This window comes from Larus michahellis, chromosome 2 (genome assembly GCF_964199755.1).
Source record: "Larus michahellis chromosome 2, bLarMic1.1, whole genome shotgun sequence".
NCBI classification, from domain to species: domain Eukaryota; kingdom Metazoa; phylum Chordata; class Aves; order Charadriiformes; family Laridae; genus Larus; species Larus michahellis.
In genome coordinates, this window is record NC_133897.1 from 6339437 (window position 1) to 6362475 (window position 23039).

The following is a 23039-nucleotide window of genomic DNA, read 5'->3' on the forward strand; positions in this document are numbered from 1 at the left end:
TTAATTGTCTGCCTCTTCTAACTATATTAAGAGAAAATAATTTCTGAAAAAAGGGTGTCTCTGTGTGAGCACATAGACATCACCAACACTTGGCGGGGGGGGCGTTGGTGGAGCGTTCCTCCAGTTGCCAGTTTCGGATTTAAGATGAAGGAGCTGATAGATGTATTTTGGCAGAACTCAGCTGTCCTACAGGATTCAAGCTTAATTTTCATGTAGCTGATTAATGCATTGATAGCCATGCTGGCAGACATTGTGGTTAAACTGGATTCCAGTATGCCTCTGATTACTTTGACGACTGGAATGCTGTACTTTTTGTTTCTGTAGCAATACTGTAGGAGAACTTCACAGCTGTCCTCTCCACAGTGCAATAATCTTGTTTTGGAGACAGTGTTTTGGAACTGAAGTTTGGTAGGGGAGGATTGAGGGATGGATAATGGGATGTGGAGCCCTTCACCTCTAATTGCCAGTTTGATTTTTAAGTCAAGACACTAGTAATTTGAAATCTAGCTATTAGTCAGCCTTGGGAAGTGAAACTTTATATTGAGAAGTGTACTCTGGTCTCTTCTCCCTTATAGTACAGGATGGGCACAAGTAGCCTTTAGAGGTAGTTGTTAATATAAATTTTAAAGCTTTAATTTGTAAACAGTTCAGTAGCCAGAACAATAGAAATGTTACTCTTGGGTGTCTTAGTGGGTCAGAGGAAAAGAGATGCTGCTTCTCTAGGTTATACTGGGTGATTTGTTCCCCCAAATAAACGCCTTGCTGTGCAGCATCCAGGGCGCAAGGACCACTGAGTCTCCGCTCTGTGTGCACGGCAGTCAGACCAGGGACTATTGTGGTGGTTTGGCAAACCAGCATGTTCTCCTGGTGGCTGTTTCTTCCACTGCATCATCCAGAAAGTCGTAGTTTAAAAAAAAAAAAAAAAAAAAAAATTCTCTGTGGTTGCAAAGAGAAAATATGAACCAGATGTAAATCCTGAATCTGCAGATAGTCAGAAACAATAGCTCCTGTGGAGACAGTTTTCCTAGAAATGGATAAAGACGATCTCTGCTCTGAAGCTTAAGAACCTGGCAATTCGAACTCTGTTGGTAAGTGTCACTGGTGATGAAGGCACAGGAATGCTGGGGGCCCTGCAGCGGCTCCAGGCCGATGTCAGTGCCCCAACCCTCAGGACGCCTTGTGTTGTGAGGGTCCACGCAACGTCTGACAGGGTGATGCCTGAAGGTGAGCACTTGCTGTCAGACTGCTGCATTCAGCTGTCTGTCCCCACGTCACTCTCCTCAGGCCCAGGTGCTGCCTCTGGGCTTTGTCACTTGGGTGTCCCACAGTTACTCAAAGTAACTTCGATTTAGTCTAAGGGAAAAAGAACTTCTTGGTACAACTACTATGCACTGCACTAAAAGGGAGGTGACTTTTTAGGCTTTTCTCCCCCTACCTTTGTTACATGGAGATAAGAAGCAGGAAAAATATCACGAAGAGCAGGAAATAGAGGTCGGGGTCATCTTCAAAAGGCTCAACAGCAGTGACAGGTTTTGGTCAGTGATCCGTGACTGAGTTGTACACTCAACTAATAAGGTTTCTAGCAATTTCCAAGTTGCCAGGAGTATTTGGGTTTGATGTGTTTCCAGGGGGAATAATCTTCATTCACTGTCTGGAGCGTTAATTGTGTCAAGTGAAAATGTAACAGACTCTCTCAGCTTCTGACTCTGAAGAACCCAAGTACATTCATATGTACGTACAACCACTCTGTTCGTGACGTCCGTCTCATGTCACTGTGTTTATCTGATGTAAATTACTGGGACCAGATCACCCTGTATAGACTCTCGCAGCATCTCCCCAGCAGTAGAGTAAGTGTTTAAATCACTGGTGTTCATCCTGTTTGTCCTTTCTACTGTGACGTATGAAGTGAATAACTCACTTCAAAAAGATGGCTTTGAATATTGTCCCCTGTTGTAATGCTGCAGATTTTCTGGCCTTCATAGATCCTAAAAGCCGCATATGTGGAGATGCCTTAAGCATTTATTCAGACCACTGCAGTCTTCTCATTCATGTCTTATGCTAAAGCATGAGAAAAAGGTCACTTGCCAAATTTGTGTAGTAACATATTAAGCACACTTAAAAATTTTGCAAGGCCACATCAGAAGTCATTCTTGCCTGTTTACTAAATCAAATTATATTCTGTCTTGCAGCGTTCTTATAAAACTCTAACATAAAAAGTAAAGCTTAACACTTTCAAAAACAAAAGTGAGACAAAACCCACACAAATGTAGGACAACAAATAGGGATCTGCCACAGAGAAATCTATCGTTTCACGGCAGCCTGGAAAGTGTCACCAAGTTAGACTGGGTGTGCCAATATGACTGTTTCCATTGTGCAGGTACCAAATTTGATAACTGCTTTCTCCATTCCATAGGAATAGCAGGATGCAGTAAGGAGATGTGCGTTCCCTTTCCTCTTCCTGTGCTAGCCATGCTTAAAAGTGTCATCTTCTAGATTTTGGAGAAGGAAGTCGAGCTGGCAAGTCTCTCATGAGCCCTGGTTGCCTTGAATTTCTCCTTCTGCGGTACATAGCAAACGTTGCCGAGCAGGAGCTGTGGGTGGCTTCAGAGATATGGACGGCTCTTGGCTGCGTAGGGGAATGCCTCGGACCTAGTGTGTGTGTAGATATAAATACCACTTCCCCAGAACAAGGGTGCTTATTGCTTATTTGGAAATCAAGACCTTTTTGGGCTGCCCTATATCAACATTTTTGGGCCTTATTAGATCCAAGTTGATGATGTGTTTACGGATATGAACTTTCGTCTCTCCATCGTGGCAGGGTCAAGGCAGGGAGATGTGTGAATCACTGGCTTTCCTGGTTCTTGTGCTACCTGATCTACCTTGTACTCAACCAGGGGTGATCTGCGTGAGGTAGTTTTGGGGAAATTGCTGTTTTTGAGCACACTAGGAACATGCTTTAGCATGTGGGAGATACTGCCTCATGGTGACGTGCATCACTAGTATTGCCACATGAACCATGTCCACCTCCTTACATGTTAAATAATTTGACATGAAACATAGAAATAAGGCCAGGTTATAACTTAACTGTTCTCCTCTGTTACCAACACTAAGGCAGGGCCTCCCAAAAATATCTGGGCCTCCAGGGGTAGGAGGCAGACCTTGTGACTCCACAGCTTGCTGTGTGTGCCACTTTTTCATGCGGCAGCTGTTAAAGGAGCTTTGTGCCTTGTCCCCATTGCAGTCCTTAGGAAGTAGGATCAGGAAATGGAAGGGCTGAATAGATGAATTTGTGGAAGAAATTGTGGTACATTTTTAGCTGCTGTTCAATGGTATGAAAACTTGATTTTAAAGCCTGCTGGGCAGGGGTCCTTTCCTTATAAGAGAAAAGTGAAGTTCTGAGTGAACAGGGGAAACTTGAAAAAGTGGTGTATGAGGTTAGAGACGTAGCTTCTCTCTTGCATTGGCTGCCAAAGGGCTGAAGCTTGTCAGAGGCCCTCGCTGCTTGGCAAATCCTCCTTGCTGTAAGCTGATATTACAAGAGTGATGTGCGTTGGGGTGAATACATGAAGCAACAGCCTCTTTTGTAGGAAGAAGTGGTGGGACTGAGAGGGTTGGTATGGTTAGATTGTCCCCATGTTGGGAGACAGGGCTAGGTCTAGTGTTCGTAGCACTTTGTTATCTGGCTGAAGGAGCTGATCTGTCTGAAAATGAATTTTTAAGGTTTTGTTTTTAGCTGCAGCAACTCCCCCCAAGCCGATGTGCAGTTGAGGTTACCCGAGGACTGATGCTGGGCTGGGCTGGAGGCATGGTGATGGTTGGGAGGTAAAGTCCAAGGCAGACAGGATCTGTCACTGAACCGCACCTCCCTTTAACCATTGTTAGGCTTGTAAACACGTGGGAAGAGAAGGAATTAATGAGAGCGCAAAAACATCAAAGACAAAATTGGCACAGGAACAAAAAGCGTAAGCTGGACGTAATTTGCTGAGATAAAGGGAAGTTGCAGGCGCTGCGATAACAGTGGCGGTGTGACAGACAGGATCTGTGTGATGTGACACACCGCTTGCTGTCTCGCTTCATGTCAGGGACTTTCACCCAGTTAGCCCAAGGCCTGCAACTCCTTCTTTACTGCCTCAGCATCTTCCCAGCCCCTGGAGCTATTCAGATAACTAAGATGACAGAATGAATTTCGGGAGGATCTCCTGCAGCTTTCTTTGGTGAGCCCGCCCTTGTCTGAGCTGACATAGTGGCTTAACCTAAAGTGAATCAAATTTCTGAGTTATGGTTTCTCAGATCCTAAACCCTCTACTTAAAGCAGCAGTCCACTTCTGCAACACTGGGGGGCAAAAAATCAGGAGGAATTGCACCTAATGAGTGCATCATGGATCATCTGAAAGGTGGTTTACGTGTTAGCTAAAATAAGGCACAAAGGGAGATTTATTTCTCATGTAGCCCTTACTGGGGCTTATGTTCGCCTGTGCCAAGAGACTGGATGCAGTTACCACTCCCAAGAGGTCTCTTCACTGTGCTGAGTGTGATCTGCCTGGATATTAAGGGTAGGGCATGGAGAAAATGAGTACTCAGTGTACTCTTGTAGCTCGTCTTGTTGGAAGCTGACAATCCTTTCCAGTAGGCTTTGTCTGTCTGCACACCCCTCTGTTTGCAAAGCCACAGTCGGTCACTTCTGCCTTTCAAAGCCTTGTTTCATGCTGCTTAAAAGAACATTTTTTTAATTCTTGATAACACTGGATTATTCATCTAACATTCTCTAACATTAAAATGACAGTTAAAAACTCCTTAAATATTCCTGCCTACCTAGCCCCTGTGAAGTGGGGCTTTAAAAATGCTTCTACTGTTTATGAGACCCGGAGTAAATCATGAGTTGCCTTGTCCTGCTGGCATTTAGCTCCTGCACTGAGGCCCTGATCTTTCACCACGGCCCGGCAGCCGGCAGAACAATCCAGAGAAGAGGGTGGAAGCAGTTGCTGTGCTTCCCTGATCCTGAGCAATAAAGCGTGTCGCCAGGCCGGTCCCCCGCTGTAATTTATAGCAGCCTGGCTGCTGCTGCTGGTCCCGGCTGCCAGTGGCCACAAGGGCCTGCTGAGAGGGCTGTGGATGAGCAGCGATGGAGCAAGCTGTGGAGTTGGCCCTCTCTTCCCCCTGCTTATGCCTGGCTCAGCAGGGAGGCTGCGGAGAGGAGCAGGGAAGCTGCTTTGCCAGCTCTCTGCTGTTGGAAGACCTTCAAGCTTTGGGAGATGTTCCTGAGTCTAGCTCTGCGGAGTTAAGTACAGCACTGTAACAGGCAGTAATTGCATCTTGCCCAAGAGTTTGGGACTTAAGGCTTAACCCTGTGGCATGAAAATGTTAGTATCCAGGGCTTTTCTGAGCAGAAACAGGGAGAATGCTAATGTACGGCATTTCTAATACAGTTGTCTTTAATGCCTTCTCTGATGTTCTGAAATGTCAGCACATTCAAGTAGGGCATAAAAAATAGAACCATAGAATGGTTTGGGTTAGAAGGGACCTTAAAGATCATCCAGTTCCAACCCCCTGCCCTGGGCAGGGACACCTCCCACTAGACCAGGCTGCTCCAAGCCCCATCCAGCCTGGCCTTGAACACCTCCAGGGATGGGGTATCCACAGCTTCCCTGGGCAACCTGTGCCAGTGCCTCACTATCCTCAGAGGGAGAAATTTCTTCCTGATAGCTAATCTAAATCTCCTCTTTTTCAGTTTAAAACCGTTATCCCTCTGCTGGCATGCTCCAAGCCTAGTTTCCATTTTGCAGCTCCATCTCAAATGGTAAAGCTCTTGCGTACAGCCAGCTTTTTACATCTTGGCTTATAAGGCAAAGGGAAGAGGTGACACAGGTAACAGCATATCACTGAAAAGAGAGTAATGTTTGATTGTAGGGAGAGAACAGTGCTCATCTGGTGTGTGTCACAAATTGCTTTGTATGTAACTGTAAGTCGAGATTTTGTCCTGGAAGTAATTTTGCAAATTACTCAGAACAATGTAAACTCCAGCAATTGGCTGCATTCAGTAAAAATATTTCGAGTTATTCATTACCATTAACAGAAAATAGTAATTCTTGTATCATGCACCTTCTTTTTTTTTTTTTTTTACATGAAACTTGGCAGGACCAATGACTCCTTCTTCATGCCAAATTATGCTCTATAGAGTTCAGGCCATGAAAATTTATTGTTACAGTTGATGTAAATTGCATCTAATGGGCAGATGACTCAAGGCTGTGCCAGCATGGCACCCTAAAGGCACATAGAAGCAGGTTGGAAGCAAAGGTGTAATAAATGGGGCTTATCTCTATTTTCCCCCTTCATGTGACAGTTTTCTTCTCAGTCCTGGGATGCCACTCTTTGCTCAGGCCACGTGTATCATGGTTGTAGTGGCTTTAAATTGTCCTAGCTATTGCTGCCAATGTAGACTTCTGAACACAAGCCAAGTGAATCCTTTTTGATCTCTAAAGAATATTAAGAGGCTTGTTTAAAAAGCAGTAGCTTAACATGCTTCATTGCTTTTCTTGCAAACACTGTTCTTTTAAGTCTGTAATATGAAGTTTTATTGCTTATGCCAGGATTGCAGAGTTGCAGCTGGTTATTGATAACACTGGACCAGCAAGTCTTGCTCCCTTAGTGTTGTCACTGCAACAACCACTGTATGGTGGTGCAAAGGACTGATGGCTATGGGTGAGGGCAGATCTGATCATTTCGCAGGATTTTAAGGATTTATGTAGGCTTTTTATAGTGGGAACAAGTCGTTAGGATACAGTTCCTGTCGTTCCCCCCACCAATCCCTGTTGAAAAACTTATTGTGAGGGATGCCGGAACACTGCACTTGAAACTGGGAGCATCATCTCATTGCCTTCCTGTGCTCCCAAGTTTCCTGTAGCTGGATGCTTGATTGTAATTTTGTTGGATCGGGGATCAGGTTTGGTTATGTGGCATCTAATGCCTGTGGCCCAGCCCTCACCTGGAGGCATGAACGTGATGTAACTGGTACGTTAGCGTTTGGTCGCACTGGGAAGCTAAACCAGTTTGGAATGCAGATGAGGAGGGATTTCTGCCCTGCTGTGAAACCTTTCGAGGCTGATGCGGAGAATCCAGCTTTGCACTGGAGCTAGTCCAAACCCTTCTTCCCACTCCGGTTGTGAAGTATGAGGTAAATAAAAACATAATTGTTGTTTTGCGGAAGAACTCTTGGAGGCTTTAGGAGAAAGGAAGATGACAGCTACCAAGCGGGTATGTCCAGAACTATGGTAGCATTTGTTAAGCTGCTGGCAAGAAAGAGTTTACTCCAGCCTCCTGTAACTTCATTTAAAATGTGGTATAATTAATGTTTACGCTACAGCCTAAAGCTGCTTCCTGTTTCCAGTATAGTAATTATGCCAGAGGCACACCATTTATTCCAAGTGTATCAGCCCAGGATATGGTCATTACCACATCAATGGGAAGTACCTTCAAATTGTTATACTTGGCGATAACTATATCCTGGAGTAACAAACTTCTCGCCATTCAGCTTGCGAGTTCATAAGCATCTCCTGGTGAGAGTAAACAGGAAAGCACCGTTCCTCTCTCCCCCGCCCAACTGCTTTAAATGCAGTTAATTAGTCTTAAAGATGGTTTTAAAGGAGGACCTGATTTGAAGGTAACTGCTGGTGACACCAGTATATGCTAAAGAAAGAGTTCACCCAGTGTTATTGCTCTTTGATGTTCACCTGGTGCTGTTGCGGTGGGCAACGTGATGCTGATACACTGGGATGAGGAATGGCAAAGCTGGAAGTTGCCTTTATGGTACAGTAACTCTGAAATGGAGTGGGTGTCCCCAAACAGCTTGCTGCTGATCCGTTTGGCTGCTCCAGGGTGGAGTATACCACGCTGGGGTGAGTAATGGCCTTCTCAGAGGGTTGGTCACTGGGAGGAAATGCCACATCAAGCAGTGATTTAATTCTGCAGCTTGACTTGGATATTTGGCAGTGGCTGTTGTTGGCCTCCTGGATTTCTTATTGTAGCAACGACTTGGTTTAATTTCTTGAACCAGCTTGAAGCACCATATTTACTGACTTTTGTTTCCAACGGGAAAATATGTGCATTTTAATTAATCCAAGCTGAAGTTAAAGAGAAAACAAGCCTCTGCATTGGAGGGGGTTAAGGGACTGGCGTCCTTTGGCTCTTTTTTCCAATGGGATTCAATCCGAGTGCTTGTTTCACTACTTTTTGCACTCCAGGCCTGTCTAGCTTGCTCTGTTACGGTGGGATGGTCTGGTGGTATTGAAGGTGTGCTGCTTTCTGGCCACTGTTGCTACGTCAGTGAAACCTGCCTGAGGGTTTTCTTTGACGCCGAAGTGCACGACGGTTGGGACTTCATCCTTAGATCTGCTCAAAAAACTTCCCTAGTGCTTCCTTTATTGCCGAATGTGGTCTGCTTCGGGGGCTCGCTGAGCTGCACGTGCCGTCGTGCTGGCAGGGGAGGTTTGGAATATACAGTACCGCATGGCACGGTTTACTGGGAAAATGCTCCAGCGTCCTAGGCTGCCTTGGAGTAGAGATGGAAGAGGAAATTACTGTTACGTATGTCCATCATTAGTAAGAGGAACAGTAACTTCAACAGGCAACATCGGTGCGTGCTAGTCCTTTCCCTGTAACCTGGGACTGGCAGGCAGCTTTGAAAGGGCCTCGCGCGTCCTGACCGTCGCAGGAGAACTGACGGTCTGGATAAATATTTCCAGTAGGATCGGAGAGTTTCCTGAACACCCTCTGTTCCCTCTGAATTAGTGCTGGTGCAAGGGGGGATTCCTGGAGAAGAGGGCTGCTCTTGTGCCAAGTGTATTTCATTCCTCGCGAGCCAGCTCCTTAACCAGGAAGCAGCAGACGTGGGCACTGCGCTCCAATGGCTCCACGTGCTCATGGGGCTGGATCCCGAAGGCATCTTCTACCTAAATGTTGTCAGGGAGCTTTTCCATTCCTTCACTGTTACGGACTGGGAACACTTTGTGGGAGTGCAGGGGTTAGTGAGGCTTGTGTTTCTCGTGGCGATAAATCTCTACAACTCCGATCGTGTTGGATTTGGCCAATGGATGCTAAGGGGGGGTAGCATAACTTCACACTTACTGTTGTATTTAATCCTTTCTGATTCGTCCATTGACTTAAGAGTGTCCATCCCCTGCAGTGCTGATGCTTTCCTGTCTGCAGCTGTTAATTGCAGGAAGAAACCAGAATAATGCTTCTTGGAGGGAATTCTGACTTGCCCCTAAATGCATGTTCATGTGTTTAGATAATGTAAAAAGAAAAGGAATGGAACTGACTGACAGTGATTTATGTTTGTCTCCTTATTCCAGCATCGCTGTCACAGCTTCTTACTACTTTGAATCCCATTCTGCTACGAAGTCAGCTTCTCAAGGCTCTTTCACCGTACACCTTCAGTGTTTCCATATGGATCTATCCAAGTGTTCTTGATCATTAAAGAAAATTAGTATTTTCCTGTACTTGCTCTTAGACTTGTGCTTCAAACAGGGGTTAGGCTCTGAGGTGGTCACTACTAGCAAGAGGTGTGTGTTTGGCAGGACTTGAAATACTTGTTTGAAGGCGAAAGGCTGCTGTCAGCCACAGTTTGATATTAAAGTAATCTTCAGTGGAACTGCCTTATGGACAGTCTTCGTTCACTTTTATTCTGCTGTGTGCTGGGGGAAAGCCTTGCCATGCCAATGTCCTAGGCTGGGTATTCGGAAGAATCTGACAAATGCCAATGCTGGAGAGGATGTGTTTAAAATTGTCCTGGCCTGGAACTGGCAGCAGCCCAGGCTTTTCTTCAGAAGAGCAAAGCCAGGAAGGAGGAGATTTCCAGGGCCCAACCGGGGCTCTTTGGCCAGGCCATCACGCCAGTTCTGTTCTCAGGATGCATGAGGGAGGACAGAAAAAATAGCTTTTGACTTTCTTTTAGTGTGAAAGGATTTGGAATATTTGCAGAAGGCAGTGGAAGGAGAATCTGCTTGGTTTGGTTGGTGCTTTTTTTTTTCTTTTTTCCTTTTTTTTTTCTTTTCTCTCCCATGCAGGTGGTTGCCATTAAGGGGAGGTGTGTTGGGAATTGCTATCCATTCACTGGCATCCGTTCCCCAGGCAGTTGCTTTGCTTGCAGCCTTTCTTGAGACAGTACCTGCATGTGCTCTGGGTCTGTGTGGTTTCCTAGCCAAGCTTAGCAGCCATGCTGGTGGACACGAGTGTCAACTGTAAAGGAGCAGCCTGTGAAAATCAGCTGTAAAACTTCAAAACATATTTGGAGTGAAAGTAGTGTTCCCCTAGGGATGGAGAAGTGCTGCTGTTAACTTATCAAACCAGAGCTTCTTTGGGGTAGAAAGGGGATAGTACGATAACTTTCATAATACATGCTGGATGTTCTTATGCATTCATTCATTTTGTTTGAAAAAAAAAAAAATAAATCGGGGAGACTTTTTCACTAAAGTTGAGACTTCACAGGACAGTTAAGTGGCTCTACTTCCCCGTTCTCACTGTCTCAGCTCTGCTCACCTCATCCTTGGTAGTGTGGTTCAGTTCATTAAGCCACAAGCAAAGTTTTTTCTTCTGTCTGCGTTTTCACCAGTGTGTGGGGCTGAACTGAATTCCCGAGGAAGTGGGTGAACTCCTCCAAGGCTGGAGAGCAGCGAGACTTGGGGCTGGGGAAGAATGGGATGCATCCAGCCTATATCAACTCAGCATCTCTTGAAGTCTCCCCCCTAAAAGGGTACATGAGTATCAGACCAGTGCTAGGTTCTATTCACATTTTTAGCTAACTTAAGAACCTGTGACAAACCACTTTCCTTGTATTTTTGAGAGTACCTTCTGATAAGTTTTTAATTTTTTTTCCTATACGTAGTACTTTAAAATGCTACTATCTAAAAATCATACAAATACCACTTAGTGTCTGTCTACTGAAGTTACAATTGGTGTAAAGTCTCTGCTGTTCCTGCATGATTGGAAGCAGGAGGTGCTAATGCAAGAAATAAAATACAAGAAATAATAACCTTTTAATGTACTTTCGTTGGTTTGAAGGAAAGATTTAATGACTTCTGCTTACTGTTGCATTCTCTTTCTGCAGGGATGTGAAAGCAGGAAATATTCTTCTTGGAGAAGATGGCTCAGTGCAAATTGCAGGTAACTTTCTTGGAACATAGAATGAACTTCAAGTATAACTGTGTATCCAAAGAGATGGTTTAATGATCAAGAAGAAATCTACATAAAAATGTTAGCTTCAAGACCCCCACAGTTCTTAAACAAAACAAAACCAACAACACCAAAAAACCCAACAATAAACAAACTACAGACCAAAACAAAAATCCCAAACGAGGACCCAGAGTTTATTACATCTTGTTCTTTGGAATAATGACAATCAGCAGGAATAAATCTTTTGACTGTTAACTCCTCAAAATCAATAGATTAGATAAAATTCTTGGCATGAGCTAGTCAGACTTTTAGAACAGCAAGTTCATAGGCTTGGAAGTGGACTGCAGAGACCTTGCTAATTTATCATCAGTGTGTAAGGCGGTTTTCAAAAGGACTGTGGTGAACAGTGAAGAGATTAATTGGAAGAAAATTGGTATGTCTGATGTTAAGTCACTTGCAACGTTGCCTTAACCAAAGGTCTGCTGGTCACACTGTTCCTGTGGACGTTCCCTAGTCCGTTTTGGTTGAACCGAGCGGCAGAGTGTATTTTTAACTGACTACCCCAACCCAGCCCAAACTGGGGTGAGCTGAAGGTCTTGGAGCAGTCGTGCAAGCTCAGGGCCGGGGTAGGGAAGTCTAAGACAGTCACTTTAGCTGATACAGATGTGCCTGGAGGAGATGTCTGTTGTAGTGACTGCTGTCACGAGCTGCATCAACACAGGTATGTTGGAAACAGTTCTTGGTGTGGATGGATCACGTGTCTGTGGAGAAGGACGTTGTGTGGGTTTTGGCTTTGTCTTTTGTCGTGTCCGTGTCGTCCCCGTCCCCCCTCTGGTACTACTCTTCTAGTCTTTTATTTTATACATGTTCCTACAGACTTCATTCTTTTTTTCAAAAATCAAGAAGAATTAATATTAGTATTATTATTGTTGTAGACTATTAAGAAAGACAAGAGTTTTGGAGACTGCGTTTAGAATCTGTGAGACTTGTTTATCCTCTTCTTCCCAGTGTGCTGTTTTCCTATCCTGAGTACGATTCCTCTCCAACAGTCCTTTCCCTCAGGACTATGCTCTTCCCATGAATCTTGTGGTGCCTTTCCAGTCCTTGTGCCACCTTGAGCTGGAGGGCAGAGCTTGCATCTAGTCCTGCCACCTTAGCAAACATCCTTGTACGTGTTGAAGTCTTTCAGTCCCATATTTAATTGGAAAGAGCCATAATCTGTTTGTTATAAGGTCTCTTTTTTTAGTGCCCTGTCCTGCTGGTGGAGGCACCGCAGTGGGTCAAGCCAGTGTGCTGGGGGTTAAAGGGCAGGACTTTGCAGCTGTGTGGCAATGACTGTTGTGCCAGGCAGAAGTGTGTGTCGCATTGTGTAGTGCTGAGGGGTGCAGACACCTTTGGTATATCTATGCCTGGATTTACATCTTGAAATGAAAGGTGTAAATTTTCCACCAGGAGGCAGAACTCATCGCAATGCACAATTTTTCTTTAGGTAGCTCTTCTCCCTCTTCAGAAGGCCGTTAGCCCTTTCACGGGACATAACACCTAAAATACAGGATTTCTGTTTAAAACCTGAAGTTGCTTTGTTTTCCTTTTTAAGCCTCCCAGTGCTCTTAATGCCTGCCGTTATATTTCTAACAGGGTGTAAATAATTCATCCCCTGTGGCAGCTAATGGAAGGTAGGGAGTGGCTTCTAAAATGCTCAAAGGAGCAAACTTTAACCAGTGAAATCCTACAATTTTTTCCATAATGGGGCCAAGATGTAGCACTTTGGATTTGTAATTGCAGGGAGATTTAGATTACGCTCTGGGAGAGGCTGCAAATAGCTGTTACATTAGAGCAATGCACCGTTACTCCAAGTGTTTCTGCCAACCCAGGAGAAAACTGCTTGTGTTTCTCTTCCAGAAAGGTCTCAGGGTTTGGCTTTTTTTTTTTTTATTATGAAGGATCACTGGTGATAGGTACCTGTTCATGTAGTAATTTTTTCTGCTGAATAATTTTTAGTTGATAAGGAGTTTTAAGGTCTTGTATGGATTTCAGAGGATTAATTTTGTACGTGTTCTCCTGGACTGAACTATTGACTAGTGGTTTATACGTGTAACATTTAAATGATGAAATCCATCTTTCTGCATATCCTGCGAAAGCAACGTTGCGAGATGGGCAAAGTTCCCTCTTTACAAATTCTTTCTTTGAACATGCGAAAGGACCAACGCTGTAACCTTCCATGAGAGACGGCAGAGCGACTAAACTCAACGCAGGTCAGCAAGTTCAGCACAGCCGCAGGAAGCACTTTCGTTTCTGCGAAGGCAGCTGATGACTTGAAAGAAATAAAAATAAATGAATGACTGAATACTAGAGAAGAGCCTGACCCGGTCATAACATGAGATTTTGTTTCTGTGGGAATTTCTGACACTTAAGCTTCCTTTCCACCTGACCCAGGATGAAATAGCAAAATTTCTTGTGACTTTTTTGAGGAGGAAAAAATGCTGGAAGCAAACCAGCCCCAATAAAGTGAGTTTTGTTTGAACAAGATCAAAGCGCTTGCCTTTGACAGTCATATTAATGCACATTATGAATAATTCTGTTGATAGTTGAGTGCTTCAGTTATCAGCTGGATGACATCACTGTCTTCCCATGGAACAAACGTGTTTAAGTTTCGCTGGAAAGTTACACCATGAGGGGGGGGAAAAAAAAAAGATTGATCAGCAGTGGAATGAAGCCTGAGGGTTAGAGTGAACGAGGCACCTCCTTTGAAGGAGCTGGTTTGGTGTACATAAAAAAAATGCAAATAGTGTAGTGGGAAAGAATGACTTTAATTCTTCTATAATGATTCCTTTCCCTTTTGCCATCCCTCTATCAGAACTGCCTGTGAGTTGTTAAGAAGGTATTTTTTGGTGTTTGGCCTTCACAGCCTCATGTTCCTGCGTTTCCTACTGCTTGATACAATTCGTATCTCTTGTCTCAGAAGAAATGTAAATCTTAAATGTAAGTAAGAAATGTAAATCTCAAACTGGAAATCCTTTGGGGGGGAAAAAAAAAACCCCACAGCTTCTTTTGGGAAGGCTTATAAAAATTCTTGACCCTGTGGTAGAGGTAAGCCCATTGCTGGGGTGTACCTTCTTCAACATGTCAGTGAATTTAATTCATGTATGTTGTAGTTCACACTCGGAAAACTTTAGCTGTATATAATTCCTGGCAGTAACTTTGCTGTGGGATTATACAGTTCTAACCAGTGAAAAATGAAACTCTTGTGTTAGTTTGGACTGTGCAATTCTTTTAAGGCAGAACAGAAAAAAAACATGTTGAAGGTGAGTCCGAGGTGTGTCGGGTTCTGTTTGTAGCTCGGGGTCGGTGGCTCCGCAGGCGGAGGCGGGAGCTGCTGACGGGAGCCCTGCAAGCCGAGGCGGGCGCAGGTGAAATCTGTGAGCTCAGGGGCATTTGCTGCAAGTAAGAATTCTAAAAATTCCTCTAATGGCCTGCACAAATGCCCAGCTTCAGGCTCCTCCCCAAGTCCTGGGACTTGGTATTTTTACCCATGGCTCTGTCTATTTTTAACTGTGTAGCTCCTTCGCTTTTCAAAATGTGCGTCCACTGAACCAAGGCATAAAATTGCCTTTAACAGATCCAGTTCACCGGTGAGACCTAAACTGAAACTGTTTGCTTGTATCTTAACATCTTTTTTTTTCTTTTTTTTTCCTTCCTTCCAAGGGCACTGGTTGGGCCTGTGGCTTGGCCCCGGGTTTTTGGAGCCTGTTACAATTCAGAGTGTCGCTTTCTCAGTTTGAAGTGTTTCCCTGCACACTGAATTAATCTATCTTTTGGAGAGAGCGGGACTCTTTCCCAGATACCATTGTTCTGGGCTGTGCTGATGGTGGTTACAATGTAAATTGAGATAGCCGCGCTCTTTGTGTTCCAGCCTCTCCATGGCAATTACTGTATTTTTATTTTTATTTTTTTTTAATCAGAGTATAAAACCTCTTTGCCCTGGCGTTTATTGGCTCCCTGGAGTCTAAAAGCTGCACGGGTAAAAACACTCTCCATCAACATGAACTGCATCAGCACCAATATTGCTGCATAAATCAGGAGATTTCTTCTTACAGTAAGCAAGGCTTAATATCCATCAGTTTATTTAACTGTGCAGGCCCTATAAATTATTGTGGAATGAAGTGGGAGTCTTGATAGACTGGGAAAGGGTAGGAGAGGTTGAGGGGAAACTCTCCCAGGGTGCATGAGATTTGCTCGATACGAGCCACGCTCCAACCGTGGCAGGATATTAGCATCCTACCGAGGCTGGGTGCAGGCTAGATATTATTTTTCTCCCTGATTTTTATCCACAGGGGTATTAAATGATGCTGTCACCCACCCCTCTGTGACTGAATGGGAATAAGCAAGGGTGAGCTGAAAGGCAGGTGTCCCTCCACGTGTGGTATGTTTCTGGTGTAAGTTACAACACCAGTTTATCTTCAGGTTTTAAAACCAGTTGGGATTATTAATGCGCGCTCCAAGAGGCACCCAGCGTGGCTGCCCTGTCCCGGCCGGGCTGCGTTGCCAAGCGGTTGAGGTAAGATTTGAGATTTCACGAAGTCATTCAGGACTTGCTAATTGATACTGGGCAAATTGCCTAACCCCTCTCGCTTTATCTATTTATAAAAATGGGGATAGTTAAGGCCGGGCAAAACTTGTGTAACTGAATTTGTGTAACTTTCCACAAATCCATGCCAGCTTGTCACCGGCTCGCTGTGTTCCTGACTGCTCTTAATTCACTATACCAAAATAGCGTTCTACATAAACATCGGGCTATGATGCAGGCAGTGTCATTCCCCCACTTTCCCTTAGGAGACTCTAACTTTGGAAGATTAAATTGCTTTAACAAGGGGCAAGGCATGAATCTTGCTCAGGCAGAGGAGTGCCAGTTGCAGGGCTGACTCGAGCAGCCGGTGTTGTATCATGGACACCTTTGAGCCCCTTCCCTCTTTTGAAAAAGGGGCAAAAGACCTTTTCTTTGTGGTTGATGGAGAGTTTTAGTGCCCCTCATGCGGCAACATGATGTGAAGTAACTTATTCTTTGTGTCACTTGTAATATCTGTATTTCCTGAAGAGATGTTGCGCCATTTAGTTGTTGAAACCACTTGTGAACTTCTCCAAGGGTGGTGGCTTCAGCCGGCCCGGGCTTTGTCATCCTGAAGTTACTTTGTGCAGCATTAGTGTATCTTTGTTAACATGCTGTTGGGGATCAGTTACAATCTGTACGTTTACTCAGCAAAGGGGTTTCATACATCTTTTATGTGCCTTGACAGTATTGCAAAAAGGCTAAACTTGTGGCGCATGTAAAAAATTTGCCATTGTGCATGTGAATTTATTAGAAATATATGTGACTGTGGAGATCTACGTTTCCAAATGAGAATTTGGGAGAACAAGTGTGCATTAATAGATCCAACAGCACTATATAACCATATAGGCTTTAAAAGGAAGAAAGCTTTTGATTCCTGTTCTTCACTAATCTTCATTTTCTGTGCTGGCCTGCCACCCCGCTGCGCGCTCAGCACAAAATTGCTGTTTACCACTGCCTTCCTCTTCTTCCTGCCAGGCTTTTATTCATCTCCACCGCTCAAAAAGCGGTAAGGTTTGCAGAAAAATACAAAGTACAACTGTAGATATTTTCTGATGGTGAACAACTGAACAAGAAGGAAGGTGACCAGTGGAAAAAAACCCAACACCTTAGTACTGTTTTCTAAAATACTTTTATTTTTGCTTGAGGAGGGATAATATCTTGGCTACCCAAATTTAAAAATAGCTCTGAGTGGTTTGAAATCAAGATTGGTTGTTTGGTCTTTTTTTTTTTATCTATTTTTCTGTTGTTCTGTCCCCAGTGAAGTTGGGAACCACTTTAGGGTCTGATCCAAACCCACCAAACTCTGCTGGACCCTTTCTGCTGTCAGTAGACTTGGTCCTGGCTCACAATTAGGGCACAGTCGTCTTTCCCTTGTGGTAGCTACCTACCGTAGCAGGTACTCAGGCTTTGTAGGATTAAGGTAATGTTACAGTGAGATGGCCAAGGAGGGATGGCTTTTAACATCTGACTTCTGGATTTGGATAAAATAATCTAATTTATGATACTGTAGAAACGTATCTTCCCAATGTACACAGCAGCAACGGTGCCCGTTGGGATGCGGTCCTGCCACAGCGTTCTTGCGTTGGCGAGTTGCTCAGACCAAGTCTTTGTTTCTGCAATGCAGAATAGCAAGAGGAGATTTTCCTTTCAGCTTTTGCATTTCCTGAGCAGCCAGAGTAGTTTTCAAGTTTGACAACTTGGCTACCTTAATAGCAGGAATTGTTGCCTAATACCATGCTTTTGTAGAGTGTTTTTAAAGGGTCTGTGGTTTGCAACGCATGATGTTTCTGCTGAAAAAGACAAAATTGGCCATATTTTTTTTGCAGAGCCTACGTCAGCAGAATTGTCATTTCCATTCTGGATTGGTTTTGCTGTGATATGAGAGTCTGGCTGGACTTTTTTTTTAAAAGATGTCTTTGGTTTATATCACCGAAACAAGTCCAGCAGATGAATCTTTTCTACATTTCTTCAGAGAAATGCTAAAAAAGAAAATGAACCTACTGCTCACATCCAGACATCCTGGAGACTATTATTTGCTAGCAGACTGCTGGAAGTCTGCAATTTTTGGGCTCCTTCAGAATATCTGACAGTCGTCGGATTCCCAGCAGTGGTGGTTATTGGTATTGCAAGCCAAGTCCAAACGCTTCCAATTCCTGCCTGTTTCTGGTGAGGCAGTCCTTTCCGGTTATCGCTGTAGTGAGCCAATATAAAGTACAAGCTGCCGAAGAAGAGTACACTTCCGAGCTGTCGTACCTCTTGAGTTTCGTGACTTTCCCCATTTCCTAGAGTTAAATTAATTTGCAATAACCTAGTTCTGTTTTAGCCTTTCTCTGAGGGTGGTTAACAGCGGCAGAGAGAAAGAGACGTGGATCGTACCAACTGCTTAGAAGTAAGAATTGAACCCTAACTTGTGGTTAGGATTTTCTTTATTTTATCACTTTACAGATATTTCTTGAGAGCAGGCACATTCTTATCTTAATAGCTGGGACTTGGATAAAGTTAGTAAGATGACATTTGAGAAGACAGTTCCAAAGTCATTTCTTTCAGAAGAGCAGCGCAGACTGTTTGTGCCTGTTTTAGCCCACTGGAAATGAGGGAAATTGATTGAGAAAACATTGAATAAATCAACCATGTAACACGATACAATTTAATTCCATTTAAGCTTTGTGCTGACCTCAGATAGCAGATGTAGGGGCACAGTTTCCAACTGGAGTTTATAAACCCACGTTTGATGTGTGCGCTGTGTAAAGAACTTGTGTTTTTACTGCTGGAATGCTTCTCCTTTGAATGGCATTTCCTTTACCCTCAAAATGACTGCATGGAAACTTGAGGTAAGATAAAATACACAAGTTCAAATACAGCACATCACGATAATATGCTGATGGCACTTGGACAAGTTCCTATTAGTATTATCTTATTTAAAAGAACTTCTAATTGCTCTTGCGTTCAGAACAATAGGTCTTGTGAGACTTCCCGTAATGAGCAGTAAAGTGCAAGTAATTTTACTCAGAACTTTTTAGGAAGCTCATTTAGTTTTCTGAGAAAAGCAAGGGTGGCAAATACACGCATGGAAGATCCCAAAGCAAAATCACTGGTGCAAAAAGTGGTTTTCCAGGAAAATACAGGTTGTAGTGCTGACGAGGACAGTGATCCATCTAGACATTCTAGAACTTGAAGGTTGGCAGGAAGACAAGATGCTGAAGAGAAGAGGACAGCGCATCTGGAAGAAGCTGAGCCCTAATGATAGGTGTTTGCTGGTGCTTGTTTTAGCCCTGTGACTTTTATGCAACTTTCTTCAATGTCAACTTTCAGTTACCCATGTCTGGTATTTCAGTGAGAACAAAGTTCCTGTCTTTGGACACTAAGTGAGCCGGAAGCTTTCAGCGTCTTACTCTGCTGAACGATAATTTCAGTGGTGTTCCTCAAATACTGACAGACTGGAGAGAAGGGGCTCATTGCACTGCTCGCGTGATGCAGAGGGAACCTTGGGACTGTCCTCACGCAGATGCCATTGCTTGTAAATTGTAAATCAACTGTTTGTTGCAGTCGATTCCTCAGTTAGGATGACATCCATAAGCCATGGAGTAACTCTGTGGCTCCTCCGAGTAAGACTTTTGCATTTACAGTTAACTGTGTTGGCTGAGTTTCAAGAAGTTCCAAACCAGTTGTGGTCAATAACGTTCTGTTTTTATGTGAAACAGCCCTTGAATTTCAGAAATTTATCCTCCAAGCCTGACATCAATCTCAAAAGTAGCATTCAAGATTTTGATTGCTTGTACTGTGTTTAAAAAAAGGGGGGGGGCATGTGGATAAAATTGAGTTATGGGGAATGACCCATTGGAGGTCTATAATTCTGCAGTACGTAAGTCGTGTAGTTTGGAGCAAATTGGGAGGAAACACTTGCACAGGTTTATGTTTGCAGTTTCCCTGTTGCCTGATTTACTTTATTTTATTTTTTTTCTCCGAGGAAAGTCTGCCATCCTCTCCTTAGTGACTTGGTTGCCAGATCTCTTGTAATGCTCCTCTCTGAACAAACATACCGTATCCCGTTGCTACTCCTGCACACTGCTTCACAGATCCTGTTTTCCATGTCGTTTTTAATTGCATAAAACGTCAGTGTTATCTTTGAAAGCGCAGTTTCCATGTAAAAGAATGATTTACTTTAAGTAATACAATTCCCAGCGAGTGCATGGGGCGTCCTTGAGCATCCTTCAGCTTGTGAGAGGTGTTTCAAGGGGGAGTAACGCTGTGCAGGCTGTGAATACCTGTCTGGGAGGCTTCCTCGAGGATGGTTGGGCTGGTGAGCGGCACGTGCTGTTGGATTCCCTGCCGCTGCTGTATCACTGGGAACTGGTCCAAGTTCCCTGTTAAAGCACTGAGCATCTCAGCGGTGGAAGATTACCACGCAAAGCATATTCTGGTAATAAAACATCCAGAATAAGGGGCCGATACCTCCAGTTTGCAGGATGCAGTTAGCACGGTTAAAGGTTATAAAGTCTAGTAACATTTTCTGTACCTGACTTCACTGCTGCAAATATTGACCGGATGCTAACTGAAGTTCAGTTATTACTTGTGATGTACGTATACAAATGTAAAGAAAGCGCTGGCTGTCAGAGGCAGGTTTGGACAGTAGCGTGTCTGCTGGGGGAGCATGGGCATGCTGTAATGTGACCAGTGGGCCGTAATGGAAAGTGGAATTTTCCTCTCTGCCGGCCAGCGCTGAAAGCTCTGCTGTCCCCAGTAATTGAGTGGTGGACTACAGACCGCTCCTGTACCGGCACTCTTAGCTAACTGTTGGTCATTCTTCGTTTATTAGGAACCTCCTCATGCGTAACTGTGTGGTCTAGTACTTAATAGAGGGCTGGGAATATAAGGGGAAAGAGGGGACAACCCTTCAGTTTGCTCAGGATGTGTTCTTAACAAAATCTGGTTTTGTTTTCTTTTCAGACTTCGGCGTTAGCGCATTTCTGGCCACCGGTGGTGACATTACCAGAAACAAAGTCAGGAAAACTTTTGTGGGCACACCTTGCTGGATGGCACCAGAAGTTATGGAACAGGTGAATTGTTTTTCCTAGTGTCCTGTTATCTGATCTGCACCAGGAATTCCCTGTTGACAGCAGTGGCCATATTTACTTCAAAATAAGATGATAATTTGGCATCCTGTTAAGCTTTCTCAAAACCACAGGATTTTCTTCCATTTGCCTACTGCAGCCAAGCTTGTACTGGGGAATATTAAATGTTCAGTAGATTTTTGCCCTGTTGCTTCTCTTCAGGCCCCTACCTAAGGTGAGGGTGAGACAGCTCAGCTGTTGCATAAAGAAGATTAACCTGCCCCTCCCTCTTGCGTAAATGTGAGGTAGAATATAAATAGTTTCGCACATGATAAATATGTGTATAAACAGCTCAGTAATGTGCTCTTGTACGTTTGCAAATATGAGAATTTGGGGTAGCTAATGGCAACGTGTCAGAGTGGGGAGTTATGGCAATAAACCAACTCGCAGTTGACTTTATTCAGGTTTTTAGTTTCTCTTGGCTTGTGAGTACCCAGACTGTAGATGCTGAGGAATGCTTGCCTCTCCCCCTTCCTCCTCTGCCCTTTTGGCTGGCTAAAAGATGTCATACTTCTTCCCGTTGGGTGGAGATATGTGACTTTTTGTCCTCCACTACTTCTAGACTAAACTACAGAAGCTTTATCTGTGTGACTTCTGATGAAGGCCACCCAGAAACTTTGTTTAATGTAAAATATTGTTGCCTATTTCTGAGCAAGATCCGTGAACAAAATCATGCCTGGGTCCTGACAGGGCACTTGCAGTAGCTGTCTACTGCATCGACGTCCAGTGTCAGAGGCATTCTGAAAATTATCTCTCGTCCCCCTAAAAATAGTTTGGCAGAGGACTGGGCTTGGGGTTTGATTTTTTGACAGGTGTGCCAAGCAGAAATACAACTGGCTATAAACGTTTTTCCGTTTATTTTGGATAATCATACTATAGATGAAAGGCTTTTTTGATGTTTGGCCTTTTCAGTGGCTCCCCACGGCGGCACAGAGGGGCTGGTGCGTTACCGCGCTCCTGCAACCTCCTCAGCGTCCAAGTCTAAGACCATCGAGTACGAGACACTCCCCAAGTCAGGAGCCGTCTTTGCAAGCTTTTGAACTGCTTTGCTGTCATATACTTCTGGATTTCTTTTATGTTGATTTTAAAAATAAATAAAAATAGAGTATCCAGTGTTTCCAAAACCAGGTCAGAGTTGTTCCTTGCTTTTCTCTCCTTTGTGTCCAGTCCTGCTGTGCAGGGCACAGCAGGCTGGCCAGGACCTAATGGTGCTGCTCCAGGCTCATTGATGTTGGGGTGGCTGGAATCCACAGGATAAGAAGTTGGGGGTGGGTGGTGGACATCTAAAGGAGGGTGCTAAAAAGGTGAAATTCAGGTTTTAGTGACAAAGGGGCGGTTCTTGATACAACAGATGTGTTTCTGAAGGAGGCAGATTTTCTAGGCAGTCCAATACTTCCACAAAGGCTGTGCGCATCTAACTTGTTGCAAATATTAGGTGGCAAGGAGGTATTTTGGATGCTGATGTGAAATCCCTCAACGTCCATTTATATCATCTTGCTGTCTTCCAGCAGGTGTCACTCTGAGCCACTATATCCAACCCAGGGAAAAGGACGAAGGGGTTGCTGTAGGTTAGCCTTCCATACGTAGATATTATCGACCCAATTCCATCTGGTTTAGTTCAGCATCGTTAAGTTCCTTTAGCACGTTAATACATGGTAGCCTGGCATTGTCTTTTAATGTATGCTTGCTTGACAGATTTATGGCAAAAAAAAATAAATAATAGTTGATGAGAAAAATAAATGTGGTTGATATAAACTAACTGCAGGGTGATGACTAATACGTATTGGACGGATGTCAAGATGAACTGCTGTAGACAGTTTTGAACTTCATAGCTTTCATTTGCAAGCAGGATTATATGATATAATTAAACATTCAAAATACCAAACAGTTAAAATCCCGGTGGGGAATGGGGAGTTGTACAGTGTTTAGATGTGCTGCAAGACTAACTGAAAGATAAAGCTAAAAAATGTCCCAAAGTTATTCCCTAAACCTAAAAATAGTGTAAGGGGGGAAAAAAACCTCACCCAACTCTTACAGCATATTTCTTCCTGCACTGTGTTCTTTTAAATTGTTCTAGATATCTGTGCTTGTTTAGTTAAATGACTTTAAATCTGTTCATAATCATGGCATCCATAAACTGAGGCACTTAAACC

The 23039-nt window shown here is 43.9% G+C and overlaps 1 protein-coding gene across 1 annotated transcript in view; it reads left to right on the forward strand.

Moving 5' to 3' along the window:
- Positions 1–23039, forward strand: part of OXSR1 (oxidative stress responsive kinase 1) — a 93841-nt gene that overhangs the window by 46777 nt on the left and 24025 nt on the right. The window contains exons 5-6 of the mRNA XM_074574018.1: positions 11102–11157; positions 20723–20832. Coding sequence (XP_074430119.1) covers positions 11102–11157; positions 20723–20832 — 166 coding nt within the window. The remainder of the gene's footprint in view (positions 1–11101; positions 11158–20722; positions 20833–23039) is intronic.